This window comes from Poecilia mexicana, unplaced genomic scaffold, assembly GCF_051168715.1.
Source record: "Poecilia mexicana isolate PSO_F unplaced genomic scaffold, ASM5116871v1 scaffold_17, whole genome shotgun sequence".
Classification (NCBI taxonomy): domain Eukaryota; kingdom Metazoa; phylum Chordata; class Actinopteri; order Cyprinodontiformes; family Poeciliidae; genus Poecilia; species Poecilia mexicana.
Window position 1 is genome coordinate 25,989,218 of NW_028263386.1, and position 21,129 is coordinate 26,010,346.

General features: G+C 39.3%; 2 protein-coding genes across 2 annotated transcripts in view; both read left to right on the forward strand.

Moving 5' to 3' along the window:
- Nucleotides 1–3,170: 3,170 nt before the first annotated feature.
- LOC106918809 (complement factor H-related protein 5-like) overlaps nt 3,171–21,129 on the forward strand; it is a 37,282-nt gene continuing 19,323 nt past the window's right edge. Inside the window, exons 1-12 of the mRNA XM_088014844.1 lie at nt 3,171–3,281; nt 3,376–3,558; nt 4,950–5,129; nt 5,248–5,439; nt 6,800–6,964; nt 7,385–7,410; nt 9,907–10,009; nt 10,080–10,268; nt 10,464–10,655; nt 11,007–11,057; nt 11,281–11,442; nt 11,545–11,709. Coding sequence (XP_087870970.1) covers nt 3,224–3,281; nt 3,376–3,558; nt 4,950–5,129; nt 5,248–5,439; nt 6,800–6,964; nt 7,385–7,410; nt 9,907–10,009; nt 10,080–10,268; nt 10,464–10,655; nt 11,007–11,057; nt 11,281–11,442; nt 11,545–11,709 — 1,666 coding nt within the window. The 5' untranslated portion in view covers nt 3,171–3,223. The remainder of the gene's footprint in view (nt 3,282–3,375; nt 3,559–4,949; nt 5,130–5,247; nt 5,440–6,799; nt 6,965–7,384; nt 7,411–9,906; nt 10,010–10,079; nt 10,269–10,463; nt 10,656–11,006; nt 11,058–11,280; nt 11,443–11,544; nt 11,710–21,129) is intronic.
- Nucleotides 15,912–19,183, forward strand: LOC106918790 (microfibril-associated glycoprotein 4-like). Its single transcript, XM_014988803.2, has 6 exons — nt 15,912–16,199; nt 16,392–16,535; nt 16,697–16,735; nt 17,699–17,795; nt 18,084–18,251; nt 18,843–19,183. The coding sequence occupies exons 1-6, from the start codon at nt 16,194–16,196 to the stop codon at nt 19,106–19,108; spliced, it is 720 nt and encodes a 239-aa protein (XP_014844289.2). The 5' UTR covers nt 15,912–16,193; the 3' UTR covers nt 19,109–19,183.

The window sequence follows — 21,129 nt, forward strand, 5'->3', positions numbered from 1 at the left end:
GTTGGTTTTAAAACCAAATGGCTGTTTTTATTTTAGACCTTCAACAAATAATTGGGAAAAACTTGAACCCAGTAATGCAGATAACAGAGACTCGGGTCATGTGACTTGGAATTGAGTCACATGACTTTAGACTCGATTTCATAAAGACTCTCGACTTGACTAGGGCCGTTACACCAGTGACTCGTCTCTTCACTTAGACCTAAACCCTTTGACTTGAAAAGATTTAATCTGAAACCAAGCATGTTCACAAAAGTACGGGATGTCAGAGCTGCCACAAACAGGTGGCCATTTTTGTGAGTGATGAATCCAAAAAAGGCTACAGAATGGAGAGCAACTGACTTTTTACGGTTTTCTTTTTTTGTTTTTGTTTTTTTGTTTTCAAGTATAAAAGTAAAATACAGCTTTTAACCTCCCTTTCCTCCCCTTAAAGTGAAGCAGGTGGATAATATTCAGAAACAGTCTTATATGCCTTAATTTGGGTCCAAATACAATGTTCCAGTGTTATAGTTGGGCTAAAAACACACTTTACCAAATTGCTTTATTTCGCTGCATGCAAATTAGTAAGATGGATTATCTTAACTGAAGCAGCAAAACGGAACCAGTAAATTTTGGATACGATAAGCTAGTCCTGCTTGCTTTGATTCACTAACTGCACAGCAAAGTTTTGAGCACCAAAAACATAGTTAATCTCACATTATTAGTTTATTAATTAGCTTTAATTTACCATTCTTTGTGTTAATTTAAATGTCAGAAGCAAATCAGATGTTGCACCTCGATTCATTTTTCAAGCTATTTTCCTTCTTTTCGATCATCTTGTCTGTTCAACCAAATTATAATTTTTCTGGTGTTAAATGTGGGGATTATGAGAATTTACTAAAATCTGTCTGGAAATTAATAAGTAACTCCAACTGAGTCAGGAAATAATTCATAATGTATTTCATTGAATATTTACTGTAAAATTAACAGCAGAAACTTTTTTTTTCACTTTCTTGTGCTGCTTGTTCAGACAATTCAAAATCATCAAATTACTCTGATTTACATCACAAATTCGGTCAAATGACTTGCTTGTAATTCTTAATTGCATATCTAAATGGATTCAACTCGACTTGGTGGACAGTCTTGTGACTTACAGTGTAAAGACTTGATCACATCTCTGCAACACCAGTGAAACAGTCGAGTCTGGTGGTTTTGTGGCACCGTTCGCCTGATTGCAACAGTTTTAATAGTTTCCTGGAAATGGTGTAAGGAGTATCGCAATGTTCAGACTAGAAGAATATTCCAAAGAATGAATGTACGCTTGAGGTCATGAAACAGCAAACTTTGTTGGAGTCATCATTAATGAACGACCTCAGTTTGGAACGACTGTCCTGCGCGACTCAATCTGCTGAAATAAGATGTTCACAAAATAATGTCCTGGTATGTTTGTGTAGTTATGTTGTTTATACACATTTTCCTTTATGAATCTGAGTATAATGCTTACAGTATAAGCATTTTCCTTATGGTTTATATTGCGTAAGCCATAAGAAAAATGCCCCACCCCCCACAACTACACCGAAAGACCTGCCTGGTATTTCTAGTATTTGGCCTTAATACTCTGTCATGTGGACACAACTGATCTCTGCTCTTTGCCAGCTGTTGGCTCAGAAACGGCTTCACAAACCTGTGAACCTGAAACCTACCATGGTTTTCTTCTTATGTAACGTCCAGCTTGAGAGGTGAAAGGTGGCGCCCCCGAGGGGAGGAGGAGGTGCGGTGCGAGCCGTGGCCCACTATTGTAAAATATTGGCCAACCCAGAGAATGTTGAGGCATGTAGGGTTATCTTCAATCAGGGCGTAAATGTAAAACCCAATCAATAAATAAGAGGAGCAACATCAGCGTCTGTAAACTGACTGTTTTGACTTGTTGGGAGGAAGAGTAATGCTTAAGACCAGTTTTAAAGGGAATATTAACAGAAATATGTGTGATGGTCATGTGGCCTGCAGCTTCGTGGGGTGACTGCTGACTTTCCAGTTTTCTAGCAGGTTAAAGCCATGAAAGGTTAAACATGCTGGCTGTTCACAGTTTGCTGTATCCCAGCATATTAAGGAAAAGTTGAGTGGAAGGAAAACATTTGGTAGAAAAAATGCACAAGAAACGGGGATAACTGCAATCTTTATTATAATTTGCCATCAGTTCTTCACTAGTCGGCACCGCAGCATAACTGTTAAAAATATTTTCACAATAAGAATATTTAACTTGAAAATTTTATTAAATTTGTTAAGTTATCAATTCCAAAATTGTATATGTATCAAAATGAGTAAGTATATGGAATGTATGAAATCATAACTATCATAATATGTTGTATTATTGCGGGAGCAGTAGTAATAATTAATGATTTTCTATTTTAACAAAAAAAATTATTCCTGTTGAATATTTTTGTTTATTTTTTTTCCCTAAATGACATATAACACTCTTCTATCTAGAGAGTATTTTTACTCTGCTTCCAAACTGAGACCCTGCCAAGCATTACTCTTATAAATCTGAGGCAACACCACCACCTACTGGAGACATGGTGAACTACTTGTTCTATTCAAACAGAACCTGTTAAAAGGTTTGTTGATTCAAGCTGCTGGCAAACCTGTTGACTTTACTGCGTGTTTGTCCTGTCAAATCCCAAATCAATGAACGTGAATCCAATCTATGTATTCTAAATGTTTCCAGTGGCAAAATAAAAAAAAAAATTAAAACAGAACACACAAAGATGCAGTAAACATGAATCACTATTCCTGGAATTGATTGTGTTTTGTTTGTTTTTTTTAACTGTTTTTCCCAACAGCGTGACGGTGGCCTTGCTGCGTGGGGGAACAACCCTGACCTCTGAATGCAATTATTGTGAAATTTGGTGTCCTAATAAATAAATTTGATCCCTTTGATCGAATCCAAACATCATCCTCCTGCCTTTAGAGAATAGATTACGATTGCATAACTAACCCAATGTGGAGATGAGCAGATGCTATATTTTATTTGGTTTTTCATAACTAATTTAGAAATATTTAAAGAATATTTTATTGATTACAAGTGCTTTTTTTGTTGTAAAAAAATTGTTTGCACTGCTTTGGCAGAACTACTGTTTACTCCAGATTTCCTAACTTTGGAAATCTGCCCTGAATAATTATTAACTACTTCTGTCTGGAGCTGGGATTTTGTCCCAATCCACAGAGGAACTTTGTTATTCCTGACAAAATGTGTGTGAGGTCGCTGGGATTTGTGCTTCTGGCTTGGCTTCCTGGCTTTCTGCACGGTGAGAACATTTCCCTCCGCTACCCATTTATTTTTATCCACTTGTTAATAAAAAGAACAATTTACTGACTGATTTTTCTGTGACTTTCTTTCAGCTCAAACAGCTTGTGGTCCCCCCAGACTCACTGATGGCTATTTTGTCCCACAGCGAAAAACCTATAATCATGGACAAGCATTGACTTATAGCTGTGAAACCGGATTTAAGCCTGTGGTGGAGGGCTGGTGGGCAACAAGCACGTGCCAGAATGGCAAATGGACTCCTACCCCTCAGTGTATAGGTGAGTACTGGATTTCCCACAGGGCTTGTTGGACTGTAAAACCCAGCAGAGAAGTGGATTTTACTGAACTGAAGATTCATGTTTGCAGGCAGTGTTCTCAACAGCAATATTCTCTGCAATGACCCATGTCACATATCATATATCAAATGTTCTTAAGCTATGTTCACACACTGCAGCCTGAAGAGACCCAATTCTCCAGTGTGAACGGCAAACGACCTGAAAGTGTCACGCATGCGCAGTAGAGGGCGCAATAACACGCCTATAGAATGTTTGCACTTCTTCTTGTATGCTAATGGCAGAGTGTGTCTATCGGTTTTAAAAGTTGTTGTCCGACCAGAGCCAGCACATTAACAACTTAATCCTCATTCTCGTTTGCCATGGTTGTTGTTTTTCTCCCAACGTGGGCGTATCAGGACGCTCAAGCGGGAGCTATGGGGGGCATTTTCTGCCGTAAGTTGAGAGCACACATTTTCCGTCTGAAAGCAGGATTTTATGTCGTTTGTTCTGAAAACTTTTAATACACTCCTGATGAAAATCTTAAGACCAGGCAAAAAAATTGCAAGAATTTGTATTTTGCACTATTGGATCTTAAGAAGGTTCTAAGTAGAGCTTCACAATGTTAAAGGAAAAATCAGTGCAAGAGACAAGAACTTTTGAGCAGGGAATTTTCTGGAAACGACATTTACACTCAAACATGATTTTTTCAGCTGATCAAAAGTTTAAGACCATAGCTAAAAAAAAAACCCCAAAACAGAAATCAGTGTCAAAAAAAAAAAAAAAGGACTCAGCAATGAGTAGCTCCACCATTCTTGTTGATGACTTCAAACAATCCATCAATGCAATTTTTTGACTGGTCTTAAGATTTTCATCAGGAGTGTATTTGTGCTCACATTTTCAGTTAGAAAGCAGGACTTGATATTTTTCTTTTCAAAACTTGAAATGCTTGTACTCGAAGCTTCTCCTCTGTTCCAAATATTCATCGTGCTTTCTCAAACCTTCCTCCTCGCCCTCAAAACTCGTCGAATCTCCGCTTTCTGCTCGTCTGCAAATCATTTTCTGGGGCAAGTGCATCATCTCCAGCCACTGTCCCCCTCCAGGAAGGTGTTGTAGCTAAACGGAACCAAAAACCAGATTTAGATGACAAATGGAAATTAATGAATTTTACTCATTTAATTAGAAATTTATTTTTAATGAGTAAAACTGAAAAATATAGTTCTGTAAATTAAGCTAAATGAAATTGGATGCTGAACTTTCTGACAGTCATTTACTTTCTTTATCCACTCTTCTTACTGACAGCCTCAATACAGAGCAAAATACTAAGTCACTATCACCCAGCATGCAGACTGTGGCTAGTATCTTCAAACAAATGATCTAATTCCTACTTTTCTCAGATAGTAGCGCCTGCCTTCCACCTGCTATTGAAAATGGGAAGTACAAAGAAGCACAGAGGGGCTGGTATGAAAACCAGGACGAGATCACGGTCAGCTGTGAAGATGGGTTTGACATGAGACTCCACTCCGGCAGAATTCATTGCTCAAATGGAAGATGGTCTCCTCTGCCTGTTTGTGAGAGTGAGTCCATCACATGTTTGAGCTGAAACATTAAAGGGACACAAGTAAATAATTACTCAGTTAAAGAACCAATAGCAGTTTTTGTCTTTGTCCTCAAGATCGCATTTTTATTTTACAGGAAGCAGTGATGCGTGTGATGAGCCTGATAAAATCCCCTATGCAGTTATCATCAATCAGGAGCCCAAGGAGGCTTACGGCCAAAACTATCAGCTAGAGTATCAGTGTGAGGACGGATACACTACAGGTCAAGCAAATAACAGAGGATCTATCACTTGCCAAAATGGAACCTGGACTGAAGCACAATCATGCAGTAAGTGGACAAAGACACTGTAACTAATATATTCTGCTGGCTGTGGACTCTACAGTGGAGAGGCACAGCAGAAAATAGAAGGTTCCAAAAATGTTCATTCTTGAGTAAAATTTTTCAGGTCACTTGGTTGAAACATGGCTTAAGATGTGAAGGAGCGTAATGTGAGAGATGACTGAGAATATTCAACTATTTAAAAGAAAATAAAAACTCGATACAGGTTTCTGGGTCTGGTCTCGTCCCAGTTCTGGTGGTCATAATGACTGGAAATGGAAGTGACTGGATCGTACCTAAAGAGAAACAATGTAGAGTCTGCTGGTTTGTAGTTAGTACAACTACATTTTGCAGCCACAACACATTAAAGATCTGCTGTTGGTTCTGATCTGCTCTTCATCCCCAGAACCAGAATCAAACATGGAGAAGCAGCATTCAGCTTTTATGCACCAAAAATCTGGTAGAAACCAAACCCTTTGTCCTATGCTATTAGCTTTGCAGAGAGTCTGGGCTCTGGGCTATTGAGAAACGATTGCTTCCTATAGGTCTGTCACCCAATCATTTGGCGCTGACATGAAACGCGCCATTTCAGTGCTATGAAGTTTACCGGAAATTGCCTGTGCTGTAAACAACCATCCTCCACCACGAAAAGAGAAGGATGGACCTGAAAGAGGCGACTGTTAACATTAATTCAACATTTGGAAGTACGGCCAACATGGACCAAACGGCTTAGTTCACTTCCGCCGCTGCCATCGCTAAAACTACAGGCAGACTACTATTCTAAGATAGTAAGCAAGATTTGAATTGAGTGGAATAGTGCAGGAAGACAAGGGCCAGGCTAATGCGCCACAAATCTGGAACAAACTTCTAGAAAACTGAAAAACAGCTGAAACGCTGAGTTTTTCTAAATCAAGACTAAAAACGCAGCTGCTTAGAATGTTCCAGAAGAAATGGAACATTCATCAACATAGATGATGCGTATTGATGAATTTAAAAATGGAACTTGACAAAATGTGATATTTGCTTCTGGTTTCACAATTGGTGACTGTATGATGTGTTTATGATGAGTTCAGGTTTTCATGATGTAAAGCACTTCAAACTGCCTTGTTGCTGAAATGTACATGATCAATTAATAGATTGATTGATTGTACACTATGCTACTTCCTGGAAAAGGTTACTATAGTCTAAATAAATAATCAGTCAGGATATTGTAACAGCAACATGCTGCTGGCTCTTTTTGGTTTACTCTGTTGTAATTATGACTCATGACCACAACTAACCATCTGTCAATATAAACACATCAGTTCTGATTTTGTTCATATGTGTCAAGGTTCTTTTCTAAACAGTTTATTATTTTGTTTCTTTAAAGTTCCTGCAGTTCCACCCTGTGTGTTGGACCTGCGTAGACTCGATGTTGGCCAAACTTCACAGATCAGCATAAAGGATGGAGAGACAAAGGAGATTGATTGTAGACAGTGGCCGAACTACTGGATGTTTGCTAGGTGCTCTAATGGAATAATAGATGCAACTCAGTGTGAGTAACATGATATTTAAACTTATTTTGCTTTCATGTTATCTTTGACATGTTTAACACGTAGGATATAATTCATTTTAAAGGGCTTTAAATAGTAAAACCAAAGTAAAACATCGCTCTCGATTTTAAATTCAATTTCAACTTGGTTTGAGGGGAGAAGTTGAATTGACAATTTGATTTAAAAACTATAACATGAAACCAAAAGGAGCTTTAATAAAGCAGAAGGACATGTGTATTGTTTGTTCAGTTGATTTTTAATTTAGAAACAAAAATTAAAAAATGACTTAATTCTGTATTCATCATGTGAGATTAAAAAAATACAATCCATCAAATTCAAATTATTATATTTTTTTACATTATTCTCACATCAAAAATCCAACATTTATAAATGACCTCTGACCTCTGTTTGAATATTTCTAGGTTGCCACAGAGTAGACATTGATCGAGTAAGTGTTATTTTTGGACACATCTTTCCAATAATCACATCATCCTTAGACAGTTTGTCTGTGAATTGTTAATCACTCCTACATTCAGTTTATTTGTTGTCTTCTTATTAGAATGTTTGCAGATTTACCATAAGACTGTAACATTTCCTGGCTTTGGATTCATCCACCACCAACAGAGAATGAAGTGACGGAGAGATTTCTGTCAGAAACACCTGGAAGGAAACTTTTTCTTTTCGTATTTAAATTCTGTTGATTGTTGGTTGACAGTAAATATAAAATGCTTGACTTTACTTAAAATAAAATATTTCAACAAGACTCCAGGGTATCCTTTGTTTTGTTCACCCTCACATTGTGTTAGAAATGATTTTCAGCTCTATCCATCTATGGTTGGTGAAATCTCGTGCTGTTGATGGAAGCTGCAGCCGATCCTGTGACCCTGATCAGGCTCTCTGCAGGGTGGAGCCACTGAGCTGCCAAACTTTCTCCAGGTGATGATTTAACACATAAAGTGAAAATCCACTGACTTTTATCCCGGTTTAATGGACTGACTGAATATATTTTCCTGGTTAGTTTTGCTCACAGGAACAGTTTATGGATAACATAAATATGAAAAATATCCAGGTCTGCTTTTTAAGAGGTTCAATTTTCACCGATGGCTCTATAAGATCAATATCACAGCAATTAAACCTCGTTAAATGTTTATTGGCAGACTGGGAAAATAAAAAGGTTACAATGACTAAGATTTCTAAATATGACTGCTGTGTGCAGTCGCCTGTCCACCCAAACCGAATGTTTTTTTAGTTTGTTGGAGTTTAGGTGGTACAGTCACAGGAAGGTGTGTGAGCCTGTCCACTGTGGCACACGGCACGAACATTGTTGGTTTTCATTTCCACAAAGAACGTTTCCTCTGCATGTTTCAGTGTTGGGTGATAAATTCTCTCTTTGTTGATTTCACAATGAAAGTGAAGTTGAGTTTTATTCCACCTGCATTCAGCCCTTTAATAAAAAGGTTTTTTTCACATCTTACCAGCGGAGCAGTTCACCAAGAAGATTTCTTCACTTTAACTGGAGAAATGGAATAAATGATGTCTGAAATTTTAGAGTGGAAATTATAAAAGCGAGGTGGAAGAGTAAATTTAGTCAAATGTTTCAGCTGTGTTGTCTGTCAACATTTTGTAATGGCATCTGTTTTTCTAAGTGAGTCAACAGATATTGTGCTTTCAAAGACAACAGAGAAATGATCAGACAGGGCGACATCATTACAGAGACCTTGGAATTATTCACACCATTACTGGAAATCAAGTCCAGAGTGTGTCCTAGTGTGTGTGTGTGTGTGTGTGTGTGTGTGTGTGTGTGTGTTGCCTCTTTAACATGTTGAGTCAAACCAAAGTTTTGAGGTTTATCACAGCCTCCACCAGAATTATAGACTCATCATCAATGCCTATAACAGGTCAGAGTTCTCTAAAGTCTGACCTTTTAACTCAAGTCCCAAATATTCAAAGGAGACAAATTTACCCAGCAAAACTTTTTTACAATTTAGTGAATCGTGAAATATTAAGTACGATTTCACAATTTGTATTCTGTGAGTGACATTTACACTTAATTAACACTTTTGCCCCCAAATGATCCAAAACAAGTGGCCCTAAAAAGAAACTTAATCTTTGGTTGTGCTGCTCCTGTGTAACGCTGCTCACCAGCATCCTACCAACATGACACAATTCACTTACTTCCATCTGGTCTTATAGGAACTTTCTATTGCAAATATCCGTTCCCAGCTGCTGTATTCATTCATTGAAGTTCATTACCAGATTATAAGATACAAAGTCAATCAGTATCTGTTAGTAGTTTGGTGTTTTCTAGAGTCGGTTCATCTCCAGTGTTTGGTGTTTGTTCAGTCCTGACCTCTGATCACAGCAGTCCAGGAAACCAGCTTCACATCAGGACAGTAAACATTCTGACAGATTTTTGCTGATCTGATTTGTTTGCCACAGTGAAAGTTATGCTTTGACATACGGTTGACTATTTCTTCAAGGCAAGGCAAGGCAAGGCAATTTTATTTATATAGCACCTTTCAGTCAAAGACAATTCAAAGTGCTTTTACAGAGAAACAATTACAATCAGACAAGAAACACAAAAAAAAAAAAAAAAAAAAAAAAAATTCAAGAATAGGCAACTTCAAATAGAAATGTTTTTAACCTTGTTTTAAATAAACTCAAAGTTGGGGCAGACTTGCAGTGAGCCGGAAGCTTATTCCAGAGGGCTGGAGCATAAAAACTAAAAGCTGCTTTCCCGTATTTTGTTCTAACTCTCGGAATGACTAATAGGTTTGACTCAGTTGATCTTAAAGGTCTGGGAGGTATGTAGGGCTGGAGAAGATCCGTAATATAATCTGGGGTTTTGTTGTGTAGAGTTTTATACACCAATAAAGAGATTTTAAATTCTATTCTTTCTTCACTTCTTGTTCCACAGAAATGTTCAGTAATAATTAACTGATCTTGGTCCCTGACTCTTCATTCTCTGGGTGATTTGATTCCTGACAACATGGAGGTGAGGTGTCTTGAATTTGCTCTTCTGCTTTGGGTTCCTGGACTGCTGCATGGTAAGTAATGAACATCTGATATGAGATATTTCTGGAGACGTGTCTGACTTTGTCTGTTGTGGTCGATCAGCTCAAGGTCCACAGCCTTGCAGCGCTCCGAGCCTGGAAGCAGGTTTTCTTCTCCCGGTGCAGGAATCATATCCTCATGGAACAAAGATCAGTTATTCCTGCATTGATGGATACAAAGCAGAGGGAAGAGGCTGGTGGGGAACAAGCGCATGTCTAGATGGCTTATGGTTCCATATCCCAGTCTGTATTAGTAAGTGTTTCATTTATTCACTGAAAAGATTTTTAAGTACTTTTATGCATTTTAGTTTAAGACTGAGCAGTAAATAGAATAGTGGTCAGAGATTTAGTCGGATTTCTCATCTTTGATGATGCATTTTGGAATGGAATCTGTGACTTCTGATTGTTTTTCTCAACAAACTTGTGTGTTTAATTTTCGTTTTTACAGAAAGTCCTCCAACCTGCAGCCAGCCTCCTAGGAGCCCCAATGCCACCATCATTAATCAGGATTTTCAGGAGGTATTTGCTCAAGACTCAGAAGTGGAGTATCAGTGTAAAGATGGATACACAACAAAGGAAGGAGCCACCAAGAAATCTGTCTTTTGTAGAGCTGGAGTTTGGACAGACGTCCCAACATGTGGTAGGTGGAGAGCATTCAGAAATATGCAGAACCTGCCAAGAATATTTATAACAGTATTTATTGGCATAGTCATTTATTTCAATAAATGTGTGTGTGTGTGTGTGTGTGGGTGTGTGTGTGTGTGTGTGTGTGTGTGTGTGTGTGTGTGTGTGTGTGCGTGGGTGTGTGTGTGTGTCTGTGTGTGTGTGTGTGTGTGTGTGTGTGTGTGTGTGTGTGTGTGCGTGTGTGTGTGTGTGTGTGTGTGTGTGTGTACTTAGCCCTCAGGAGGTTTTCTTGGTCTTTCCACCTCCCTGAAATCTTCTGATTTACAACCAATAATATGAAAACTTCCCTCTGTTCTGTTTGTTCCAGCTCGTTCTGCTGGACCCGGATCAAATGCCACTCAGTCTACTTTCGTACCCAGTAAGTAACCACATTTATTTCTTCATTAATATTACATGTATTTATCTATATTGTAACCAAACTAAGAAACACATTTCTTAAGAGCTAATGAATTAGAGTTACCAAAGTCGTTAATCAGAGAGGGTTTAGTTGATTAGTTTGAGATGCAGGAGAAACGAAAGTATGAGATGAACTAAGGAACTCGACTTTAACAGTTTTATGAACCTTTATTCTTCCTTTTCAGTCGATCATTGTGGAGAGATCCCTCATGTTCTAAACGGACTTACTGTGCAACAGGAGCAACGTTATGTGAAATACAAGTGTCAGAGCTTTTACAAGTTAGTGGGTCCTGAAACAGTGGTGTGTCACAGAGGTGGCAGGTGGTCCGAAGTCCCCAAATGTAAAGGTAAAAGGAAAACAATACTAAAACTTTCATTTAAAACAAACAAAAAAAGACAAAAAAAAGACATAAAGAAAAGTGTTTTTCTTCTTTTCCTTTTTTTTGCAGAGGACTTCTGTCTTCTGAACACTGCAGAGTATCCTGATCTGATAAATACTGGCAATACATTTATCAGAAATGGGGAAACAGAATACCCGCAATGTGTTGATAGATGGAGGTTTAATAAATACGCTGTGGCCCGGTGCATTGGAGGGAGACTCAGTGTATCCACATGTAAGTATCAGTGTAAGCACCAGTTAGATTGTTAGAACACTGCAGCAGACAGACCAACAAGTCATTAACATCTCTTACAGTTTCGCATCGTTGTGTTTGTTTGTTGCCCGTCATATTTTTATGACTGTGTATTAGGACCATCGTAGGTAGGGGGGGGGAAAAGGAGTGAAAAGCAGGTTTTTATTATTATGAGTTTAAATTAAGGATGACATGTTGAGAGAAACTCTATTGTAAACTGTTCTTTACAAAGTCAACAACATAATGGAGTCGCTATGTGCTCATCCAGGAGGAGTGGGTGCTGCAAGTCAGTGACTTAATGAAGTAGAAAAAACCTCTTTCTACTTCACAGTTGTGTACCACTTTGTTCTGTCACATAAAATCTCAGTGGAGTATTTTTTTTTATGTTTGTGGTTATAATGTGACAAAATATGGAGAAGTTCAAGGGTATGAATACTTTTACAAGCCAGTGAATGTTTACATGTTCAACACACCAGAATTGAAGCACCGGTTCATTGAAAGGCCTCTGCAGACCTTTGATGACAGACTGAGCAACGTTGCAGCAGGGAAACATGCAGGACACTGACTCAGCAGGGCTAAAGTTGGCCACAACTGAAGCAGACATTGAAATAAAGGATAGAAATTCAAATGTATTTTTTATTTTTGTTTTTTTCTCTTTTTCAGGTTGCTCCTGGACCGCGATAAGATTAGTGAGTATTTGTGTTACTTAAAGATGTTTTTGCTCTTAATATTTCAGGCATTTCAAAGTACCCCTGTTAAAATTGTGTTACTTTTGTGTATTTATATGTATAAACATCTAAATCAGTTATTTTTTTAAATGTCTTCACTGTAACCAGAGTACATGCTGAGGTACCACTGGGAAAAGATCTGGCTTCCCTGGGCTGAGCTGATGGACTGAGAACAAATGGAAACATGAACCCATTTGAAACAACTTGAGACTGAATGTGTTGCTAACAGCCAGGCTGGATATTCATTCTGTTCTACCACAGTGTAGCATATTCTGAATTTAGATTGTTCCAGTAGCATTTCTATAGTTATGCGTTTCATACAGAGAATTGTAAAAGCTCTGTCTGAGTTGTGGCCTGCAACAGCTACTTAATAAAACATTTCGACTTTAACGAGAGTCATTCTTGACCACACCTGTCAAGTTTTGGTTCAGAGAACTCGGGACATTTGTAACCGCCTGCTGTGGGTGGGGTCACGAGTGAACGGGGGACGGATTGTTGGGGTTTCTTGAGGTATTTAATGTAATACCTTGCGGGTGTTACATTAAAAGCAGAGGGTGGAGGTGCATCTTGTGGGGCGCTCATGCCGCCCCCCACAAGATGCTCTGGGCGGTTGCTCATGTCGCCCATGTCAGAAACCGGCACTGTTCATGGGAGTAAACTGAACTACACTGGAATCAGAACCACAGTCACTGGAAATAAGACATAATCATAATCAAATTTTTTCTTTAGGAATATTAATTACCTGATACCATCAGTAACTGTTAGATATTATCTGATAGATATTTGCGGATCTAATTTGTTTGCCACAGTGAAACTGATCCTTTGATATAAAGTTGACAATTTCTTCTGTGTTCAGAGAAAAAGTTCAGTATCATTTCAAGCTTGTCTTAATCACAGTATCTTGCAAAAACTATTAAAAATTAAATAGGTAACTTTTTTTTTTTTTTTTTACATATTTGTTAAAACTGACATTACATCCTGACAATATGACATGAGAGATAATATGTGAAACAGTATCTCCCTGAGGTCCTACTGCCATCTGCAGAAATACACCACATGGTCAGTTATGTGCCTGGAATATTTATTGAAAATGATCCATCGAGGAGAAGAGTCGAGTATTTCTGGTAGCTAATGGATGGAGAATAAATGCAAACAAGGATGTGTTCGCAACAACTTGACATTTATTACATTGCTGGCTCGTTCTGTTGTAGCATAAAATAAAGTTCGGTCTGGGCTTTGTCTATACTCTCAGCTTCATCACTTCATCGCCTGTCACACTGATCCAGGAGTCCTAGGTTCCCATCCTGATGTCTGACTTTATATTTTTGCTGATGGTGATATTTTCTGATCCAGTGACGGTTTTAGTATTCATATTCTGTAGAATAGTCCAGATTACCGACTGTCACACAGGCACAATCAGCCAATCTTGTTGCATTGAACTGTTTTTATCCACCAGATTGATAATTTCATCATAGGAGTTAGAACTATGTTATCCAAATTTATTTATAATAAATTCAAACGACACACTCCTAAAATAAGGAAGTCACCATTAGTCTTTTTGATGTTTTTTGTTCTTCTAAAAATGGCTACTATAGATTTTGCATGATGGTGGATCAGGAGCATTGCTGATAGAAATAAAGGACAAAAAAATTTCTAACCAAAACAGGCAGAGATTTTTATCTTCACGAAGGGCTCATCAGCAGATGCGATGGCTGGGAGAAACCACTGTGAATGTATCAAACACTAATGATGGCGTCTGGATTGCATTTTTCATTCCAAGAGTTTTAGAAATGAAAGTCCTTCAATAGGCATCTGTCTGAAACTCAGGACAGATCTGCTATGCACCGCAGAAGCAGATATTTCTGGATCTCTACAGAACGTTGCGTTGGTTTTTCATGACACATATAGATAATGACGGGACAATCAACCAATGAGAACATTCCAGAACTTTCCTCCCAGTAAGCTGTGGGATATGGGGCAGATGTTGAACCAGGCTGCTGAGCTGCAAACATCTAAAAAAAAAAAAAAAACTGCAGAGTTATTATAAATGCTGGTAACTGATAACATCTTGAAAGTCCCGACTGAGGAGGTTTCAGGTCGACATATCATCTGAGAGGACAGCAGTTACCGTGGGAACCTACAGGGAACTGAAGAAACAACAACAAAAAAAAAATACAAAAACTCTACAAGTCTGAATGGAAAAACGATTATAGTTATGAAACATATGGACGTTACATCAAACACCACAAAAAAACATTCCATAAAATCAGGTTTTTCCTCATGGTTTAAACTTTCCTTTACTAACTACTAGATAAGCTTATCTGATATGTTGAATTTAAACAATTTAAGATGTCAAAAGTTATCAGTATTAGTCAATACCTAACTGATAGCGGGGCGATTTCTTTTTTGTAATGCGTCTCCCACCATCTGCTCCACTTCTCACAGCCGACTGGGTGGGAGGTTTTTCTCCACTCTCAATGGCTGATTGCTCCCGGTTTCTAAATGTTACACGATTGCAGAGCAAACACCTTGGATGTTGGAAAACTGTTGCTTCTCGTCATTCGTCGTCCCCCGTGTGTCGAGCCCACAACTGACAACAGATTTACTAAGAACTTCTGCGTCTCTAGAGGTGTTTCCATTGCAAATTTGCACAAATCTTTGTCAATGTTCTGCTAATGTTGGAAAATTACTATTTCGCAATTGCAGTGTTTCCATTAAATAAGAAATTAAATTAAAATCACACATGAAAAAGTTAGTTCGTATGATAAGTCATGACAGCAAATAGAAAACTGTCAACCGTTACATGATATTCATAATTCAGACATGGTGCTAGCGCTTATCTATCAGCCATCAGAGGAGACGTTTGAATGAAACAAACCACTTACACCTGGGAGCGGCTGTGTATGTGGCATTTTGGGTTGTATTGTAATCTTAGGATTTTTACATAAGAGCTATTGATTCGGCATGTTTGAATGACACACAACTTTTTATGAACTGTGCGATGCTGTGAGAGCTCTGGTGGAGCCAGAAAAGCACAAAAGCAAAGTGTCATCCTACTTCTACTTCCTGTTTCTTTTTTGTAGTTTCTGTCAGTAGCAACAGCCAGCTGTTGATCATGTGACTTGTGTGATGCGAAAAAAGTTTGTGTTGCAGTTTTGCAAAACAGCTGAAGAACCATCTCATCCAACCCCAAAAACGTTTAATCGAAAAACGTGTTTTTTTCCCCCGAAACTACTAAAATCCAGTTTAAATCTTTGCTCGTCCCCAAACAGAGCATCGTTAAATAACGTCAAAATGAATTCTCACCTCGTTTCTGACTTAAAAAAACAGCATCGTTCAGTTCAAAGTCCTAAAAAAGCTTTCACTCATTTATTTATTTGAATGTGTTTGTGCACAAAATATTATGATGAGGTCTGTGGACAAACACTGCTAACCAACAGGGTTGTGGTTCAATAAACGGTTTTAATCCGTCCATCAGGTGGTGTTTTTTGTTTTCAGACCTCAGTCATCATTCACCATCAGCCTCAAGTCCACAGCTGTGAAGGACTCATGTTTCCACCTGTCCAGTCTGAAGTGTTATCGGTGACCAGCAGCAGCTGCTCGGTCATTTATTAATCTGTTGGTGATAAAAGCAGGTGAGAACCCTCAGACTGTCGTCAGATTCCTGCGGCAGAACTCAGAAAAACTCCAGCTAACATACATCACAGTTCACATCCCAGCAGCAGCTCAACTCTGGCTATGAAGGTGAGCTCAGCACGGTCAACTCTGAATGTCCCTTGGTAGTGACGGGTCATGAAGCTGAAACATTCTCTGGAGACACGAGGTTCTCCCAGGAAATGTTCTCTGCTTTACTTTGGAGCTTCATGATACGAACTTCAGGAAGAAATATTCGGTAAACGTTGTGAAACGGAGACGTAACGTGTTCCTGTGCTGCAGCTGCTGTCAGCTCTTCTCCTCCTGCTGGTTCCTCTGTTGGCCAGCAGTCAGTTTTTGGACTGCAACGACATTTATCTTCAGAATCCCAGCAGGCCCAGTGGAGTTTACACCATCTATCCCACCGGATCCACATCAGGTATCCAGGTACATTCACACCTGTTGGAATTATAAACTCACCATTCTTAATATTCCCAGAAACCTGTTCATGTTAATCAATTTCCCATCCATCAAACAGTCCAAACTACATTCAGACACCAGACCAGTATCAACCAGTCAGGCTGAGATTTCAGTTTGTGTGTCTGCAGGTTTACTGTGACATGGACTCACATGGAGGAAAATGGACCGTGAGTATCTGAACTCAGATCATACTCTGGTTTATCTGTCAAATAAAAACACTTTGTATTCTTCAGGTGACCAAGATTTCACTTCCATAAAAAAGTTATTTGGTGCTTACACAGAGAAATGATCCTTAAGTTTTAGTCACCCAAAATCTGGTTATCTTTGGCATAGCAATAATGCTATTATTGCTATGCCAATAATAGCATTATTATTGGCAAAAGATTAAAGCAGCTTTAATTACACACACTGATCATTCAAGACAAGAGTAACATCTTAGCATCCAGGCTTCATTTGGCTGTGACTTGTTCAGGTGGATTCCCACTGTCAGACCAGACTATTTGCTGGCACGTTTCTCATGGACATCAGGCTTCAACTGGGAAGTCTTATCAAAACGGTCCAAAGGAGTGAAGGAATAATGCTATTATTGCTATGCATTATTGCACTGTCACAAAAACATGTAACAGTGAGGAGAAGTAAGTTCAGAGAGACCTCAGGAAAACTTAAATAACAGTAAGCTTAATCACAGTGCTGTGCTTCCTAGGAATAGAACAGGCAGGAAATACAAAGAAAACAGCACAGGTCCAAGAATCAAGCCCTGTGGGACCTCTGTTATGATCTGAACCACCGCAGTGTTAATGATGCTCCCAGTGGGGTAAATAGGTAGTGATTGTAACAGTTAAAATGATTACATAGATGCAATTTTAAAACTGTTAGGAGTGTAGATTCTGTGCTCTGAAGTCATTTAAAACCTCTAGTCTGGCACTTTCATCCAAACAGGTTTCCAGTCAGCTTGGAGGAATTTTCGACAAAATGAGAACTTGGAGAGAAATCAAGTTAAAATTTGATGTTTCAAACTGAGACCTATAGTGGTACAGCATCCCAGAATCCTCTCATTGTTGAATCCATCAGTCCTCACTGAGTAAACCTGAACTGTGTTCAGTTGGTTCATCACCTTTTCTTCCCACCAGGTGTTCCAGAGAAGAATGGACGGCACGGTAAACTTCTACAGGAACTGGAATGACTACAAGTTGGGCTTTGGGAACGCCGATGGAGAGTACTGGCTTGGTGAGAACCAAACTGGAAACACTGACTGACTGTGAACCGGAAAACACACTACAGTGGCTAGCAGATCCTCACAGTAAAGGGTTTTCTTGTCAGTCAGAAGAAGCTAATTCTGTCTCAGTAAGTCAAAGATAATCCAATGAGCTCCAGAGGCAGGGAGGCGTAAAAACATCTCAATTATGTTTTAAATTAAAACAGTATAAGACATGATGTTTTGACCTGAAATGCTGCTTATAAGAAAGAACAACAATGAATTGAAGAACAGCCAGAACTTTGTAACTCTTCTTCCAGGTCTGGAGAACATCTACTCCCTCACTCAGAAGAAACCGTATGAGCTGGTAGTGGACATGGAGGACTTTGAAGGAAACAAGGTTTACGCTCGCTACACCTCATTCAGTGTGGGTCCCGAGTCCGATGGGTATCGTCTAAACGTGGGTGGTTTCATCAATGGAGGAGCAGGTGGGTTTCAGAACCAGCTGTGAGTCAGCAAGTCACAAACATGTAACAGTGAGGAGAAGTAAGTTCAGAGAGACCTCAGGAAAACTTAAATAACAGTAAGCTTAATCTTTACTGAAACTTCATACCTGCAGTGCAAGATTATACTTTCTAGGTTGAGCTATGTTGTACTTTTGACCTAAATAAGTTCAGTTTTCAATTATCTTCACTTCAGTCATCAGCAGATGTGTCATCCATCAGCTTAAGGAACTGGTCCTAACTTTTACCCATGAGTGTAAACTATAGACCAAATCTCTATATGGAAACTGAGTTCCTATTTAATGCCTTCATTTGTTTCTTAATGAGCCCAATGCTTTTAGATCTTGGATCTATGCAGCTCTGTTTTATAAGATCTGTATATTGGTCTTGTTTATCGATGGACCCAAGTTTGCTGATAAAGTTTGACTCATTTGTAGCTTCTCTCCTACAAATGAGGACAAATACCTTGGTACCCTAGGTAACCAGCTACCTTTTCAGCATATTCACGTAGTAGATAAAAGTTATTAAAACCACTAGATAAAAAACAATGTCTTTGATTTAAATATTTTTCTGCAGGAAACTCTCTGGGACAATTCAATGGAAATAACTGGCAAACCTTTGACCATTACCAGCACGCCGGGCCCGAAAACTGTGCAAGGCTTTTTCTGGGAGCCTTCTGGTACTGGAGGTGCTACTATGGAAACCCAAACGGGGTCTACATCTGGGGCGCTAATGGATCTAACTATGAGGTTGGAGTAATCTGGTACCACTGGAAGGCCCAGTACAATCAGCCCGACTATTCTCTGAAGGCCATCAGCATGATGATCCGCCCTGTTCAGTAAATCAGCAGCTCAGAACTCCAACAGGAAGCTGTCACATCCAACATGAATATTTGACAATAAAGGCTGAACAGATCATTTCTTATGTGTTCTCTTTGTGTCCAAACTCCCTGAAGATGTTTACCTTCTCATTTAAAAATCTCTACTGGATAAAATCACAACACAGAAAGTATAAAACTTAAGACAATATTTATTAATAATGACTTTTAGTACCACCCTTCCTTTTGCTCAACATGAATAAATCTCAGATCATATTTTACTAGATCTAACTCATCTCCTTGTCTTCAATAGAACCACTCAGAGATTACAAAACTACTTAATCATTATTACAAGAAAGGAAATGTCACTATTCAGTACCTAATAGTTATACTACTGTAATAAAACAAAACATTTTCATAAGCAAGTATTTTCTACTGATTCCTCTGCATTTTTATAAAACTTGACTTCCACTGAAGAAAAACTCAAAGTCAGTTTGCAGATGTGATTAACACACATTCACTAACTCATTATCTTAAATAAGGAGATGTTCTGTTAATTGTGACAAGTTTCATTTCAGGGGGCAAGACATTTGTTTGAGGGGGCACAGGCCCCTTTTGCCCGGCAAATCCAGAGAATCAACTCATTTAAAGTTAAAACTCAGTTTCACACAAGTACAAAGACACTAGCATAAATGTTTGGTAGATGAACTTCACCTTTCAAGGTCGCCATCAAGCTACTTTTCTATTAGCAGCTCCACATATCGTTTACATTACCAACAGACATGAAAACATTCTTTTATCTTGACTTTTTCTATTCTTCCTCTTTCTTTTCTCTGTGCCTGAAGGATAAGTCTTTTATTACGACATTGTTTTGCTAACTTATCTTCGGACTGTTGGATGCGCTCTGCAGTGATGTCTGACTTGCTGTGGCCACCAGGGGGAGCTCTCAGGTGGCATCCTTTCTGCCTGTATAAAGAATGATTTCTACATGATCAAACATATATTATTGTTTTATTTTTGTTAATCACAACTTTATGATGAAATTGTGTGTTTTTGTTAATATAATCACATAGAAATAAAAAAAAGCTGCTCCACTTAGCAGCCCTAAGCAGCTGCTTAGATTGCTTCCCAGCCAGCATGGATAGGTGGGCCCCACTTGGGTTTGATGTGGGCTACTTGGGTTATGAGTGGGCATGGGTTTTATCTGGGCTAACTGTATGGGACCGATATGGTAACCTAAAATGGGGCCCACTTGGGCTGGCCCATTTGGGCTAAACATATGGGCCCCATTCAGCATTAATGTGGGCTAACTGTGAATGGGGCAGAAGTGGGCAACACTATGTGGGGCCCATGTAGTTTCGGTATCACGGGCCCAACATGGGAAGCCCATGTGGGCTGACCACATTGAACCCACATGAGATAAGTATGGGCTGACCGTACATGGGTTGGACCTGGGCATGCCTATGTAGGCCCCATTCCTTTTTTATGTGGGCTAACTGGGGATGGGGCAGAAGTGGGCAACACTATGTGGGGCCCATGTAGTTTCAGTATCACGGGCCCAACATGGGAAGCCCATGTGGGCTGACCACATTGAACCCACATGAGATAAGTATGGGCTGACCGTACATGGGTTGGACCTGGGCATGCGTATGTAGGCCCCATTCCTTTTTTATGTGGGCTAACTGGGGATGGGGCAGAAGTGGGCAACATTATGTGGGGCCCATGTAGTTTCGGTATCACGGGCCCAACATGGGAAGCCCATTTGGGCTGACCACACTGAACCCACATGAGATAAGTATGGGCTGACCGTACATGGGTTGGACCTGGGCATGCCTATGTAGGCCCCATTCCTTTTTTATGTGGGCTAACTGGGGATGGGGCAGAAGTGGGCAACACTATGTGGGGCCCATGTAGTTTCGGTATCACGGGCCCAACATGGGAAGCCCATGTGGGCTGACCACACTGAACCCACATGAGATAAGTATGGGCTGACCGTACATGGGTTGGACCTGGGCATGCCTATGTAGGCCCCATTCCATTTTTATG

Coding starts and splice junctions, on each gene's coding strand:
- LOC106918790 (XM_014988803.2), top strand. Junction 16,736..17,698: donor CACATGGAGGAAAATGGACC/GTGAGTATCTGA, acceptor TCTTCCCACCAG/GTGTTCCAGAGAAGAATGGA. Junction 18,252..18,842: donor TTTCATCAATGGAGGAGCAG/GTGGGTTTCAGA, acceptor ATTTTTCTGCAG/GAAACTCTCTGGGACAATTC.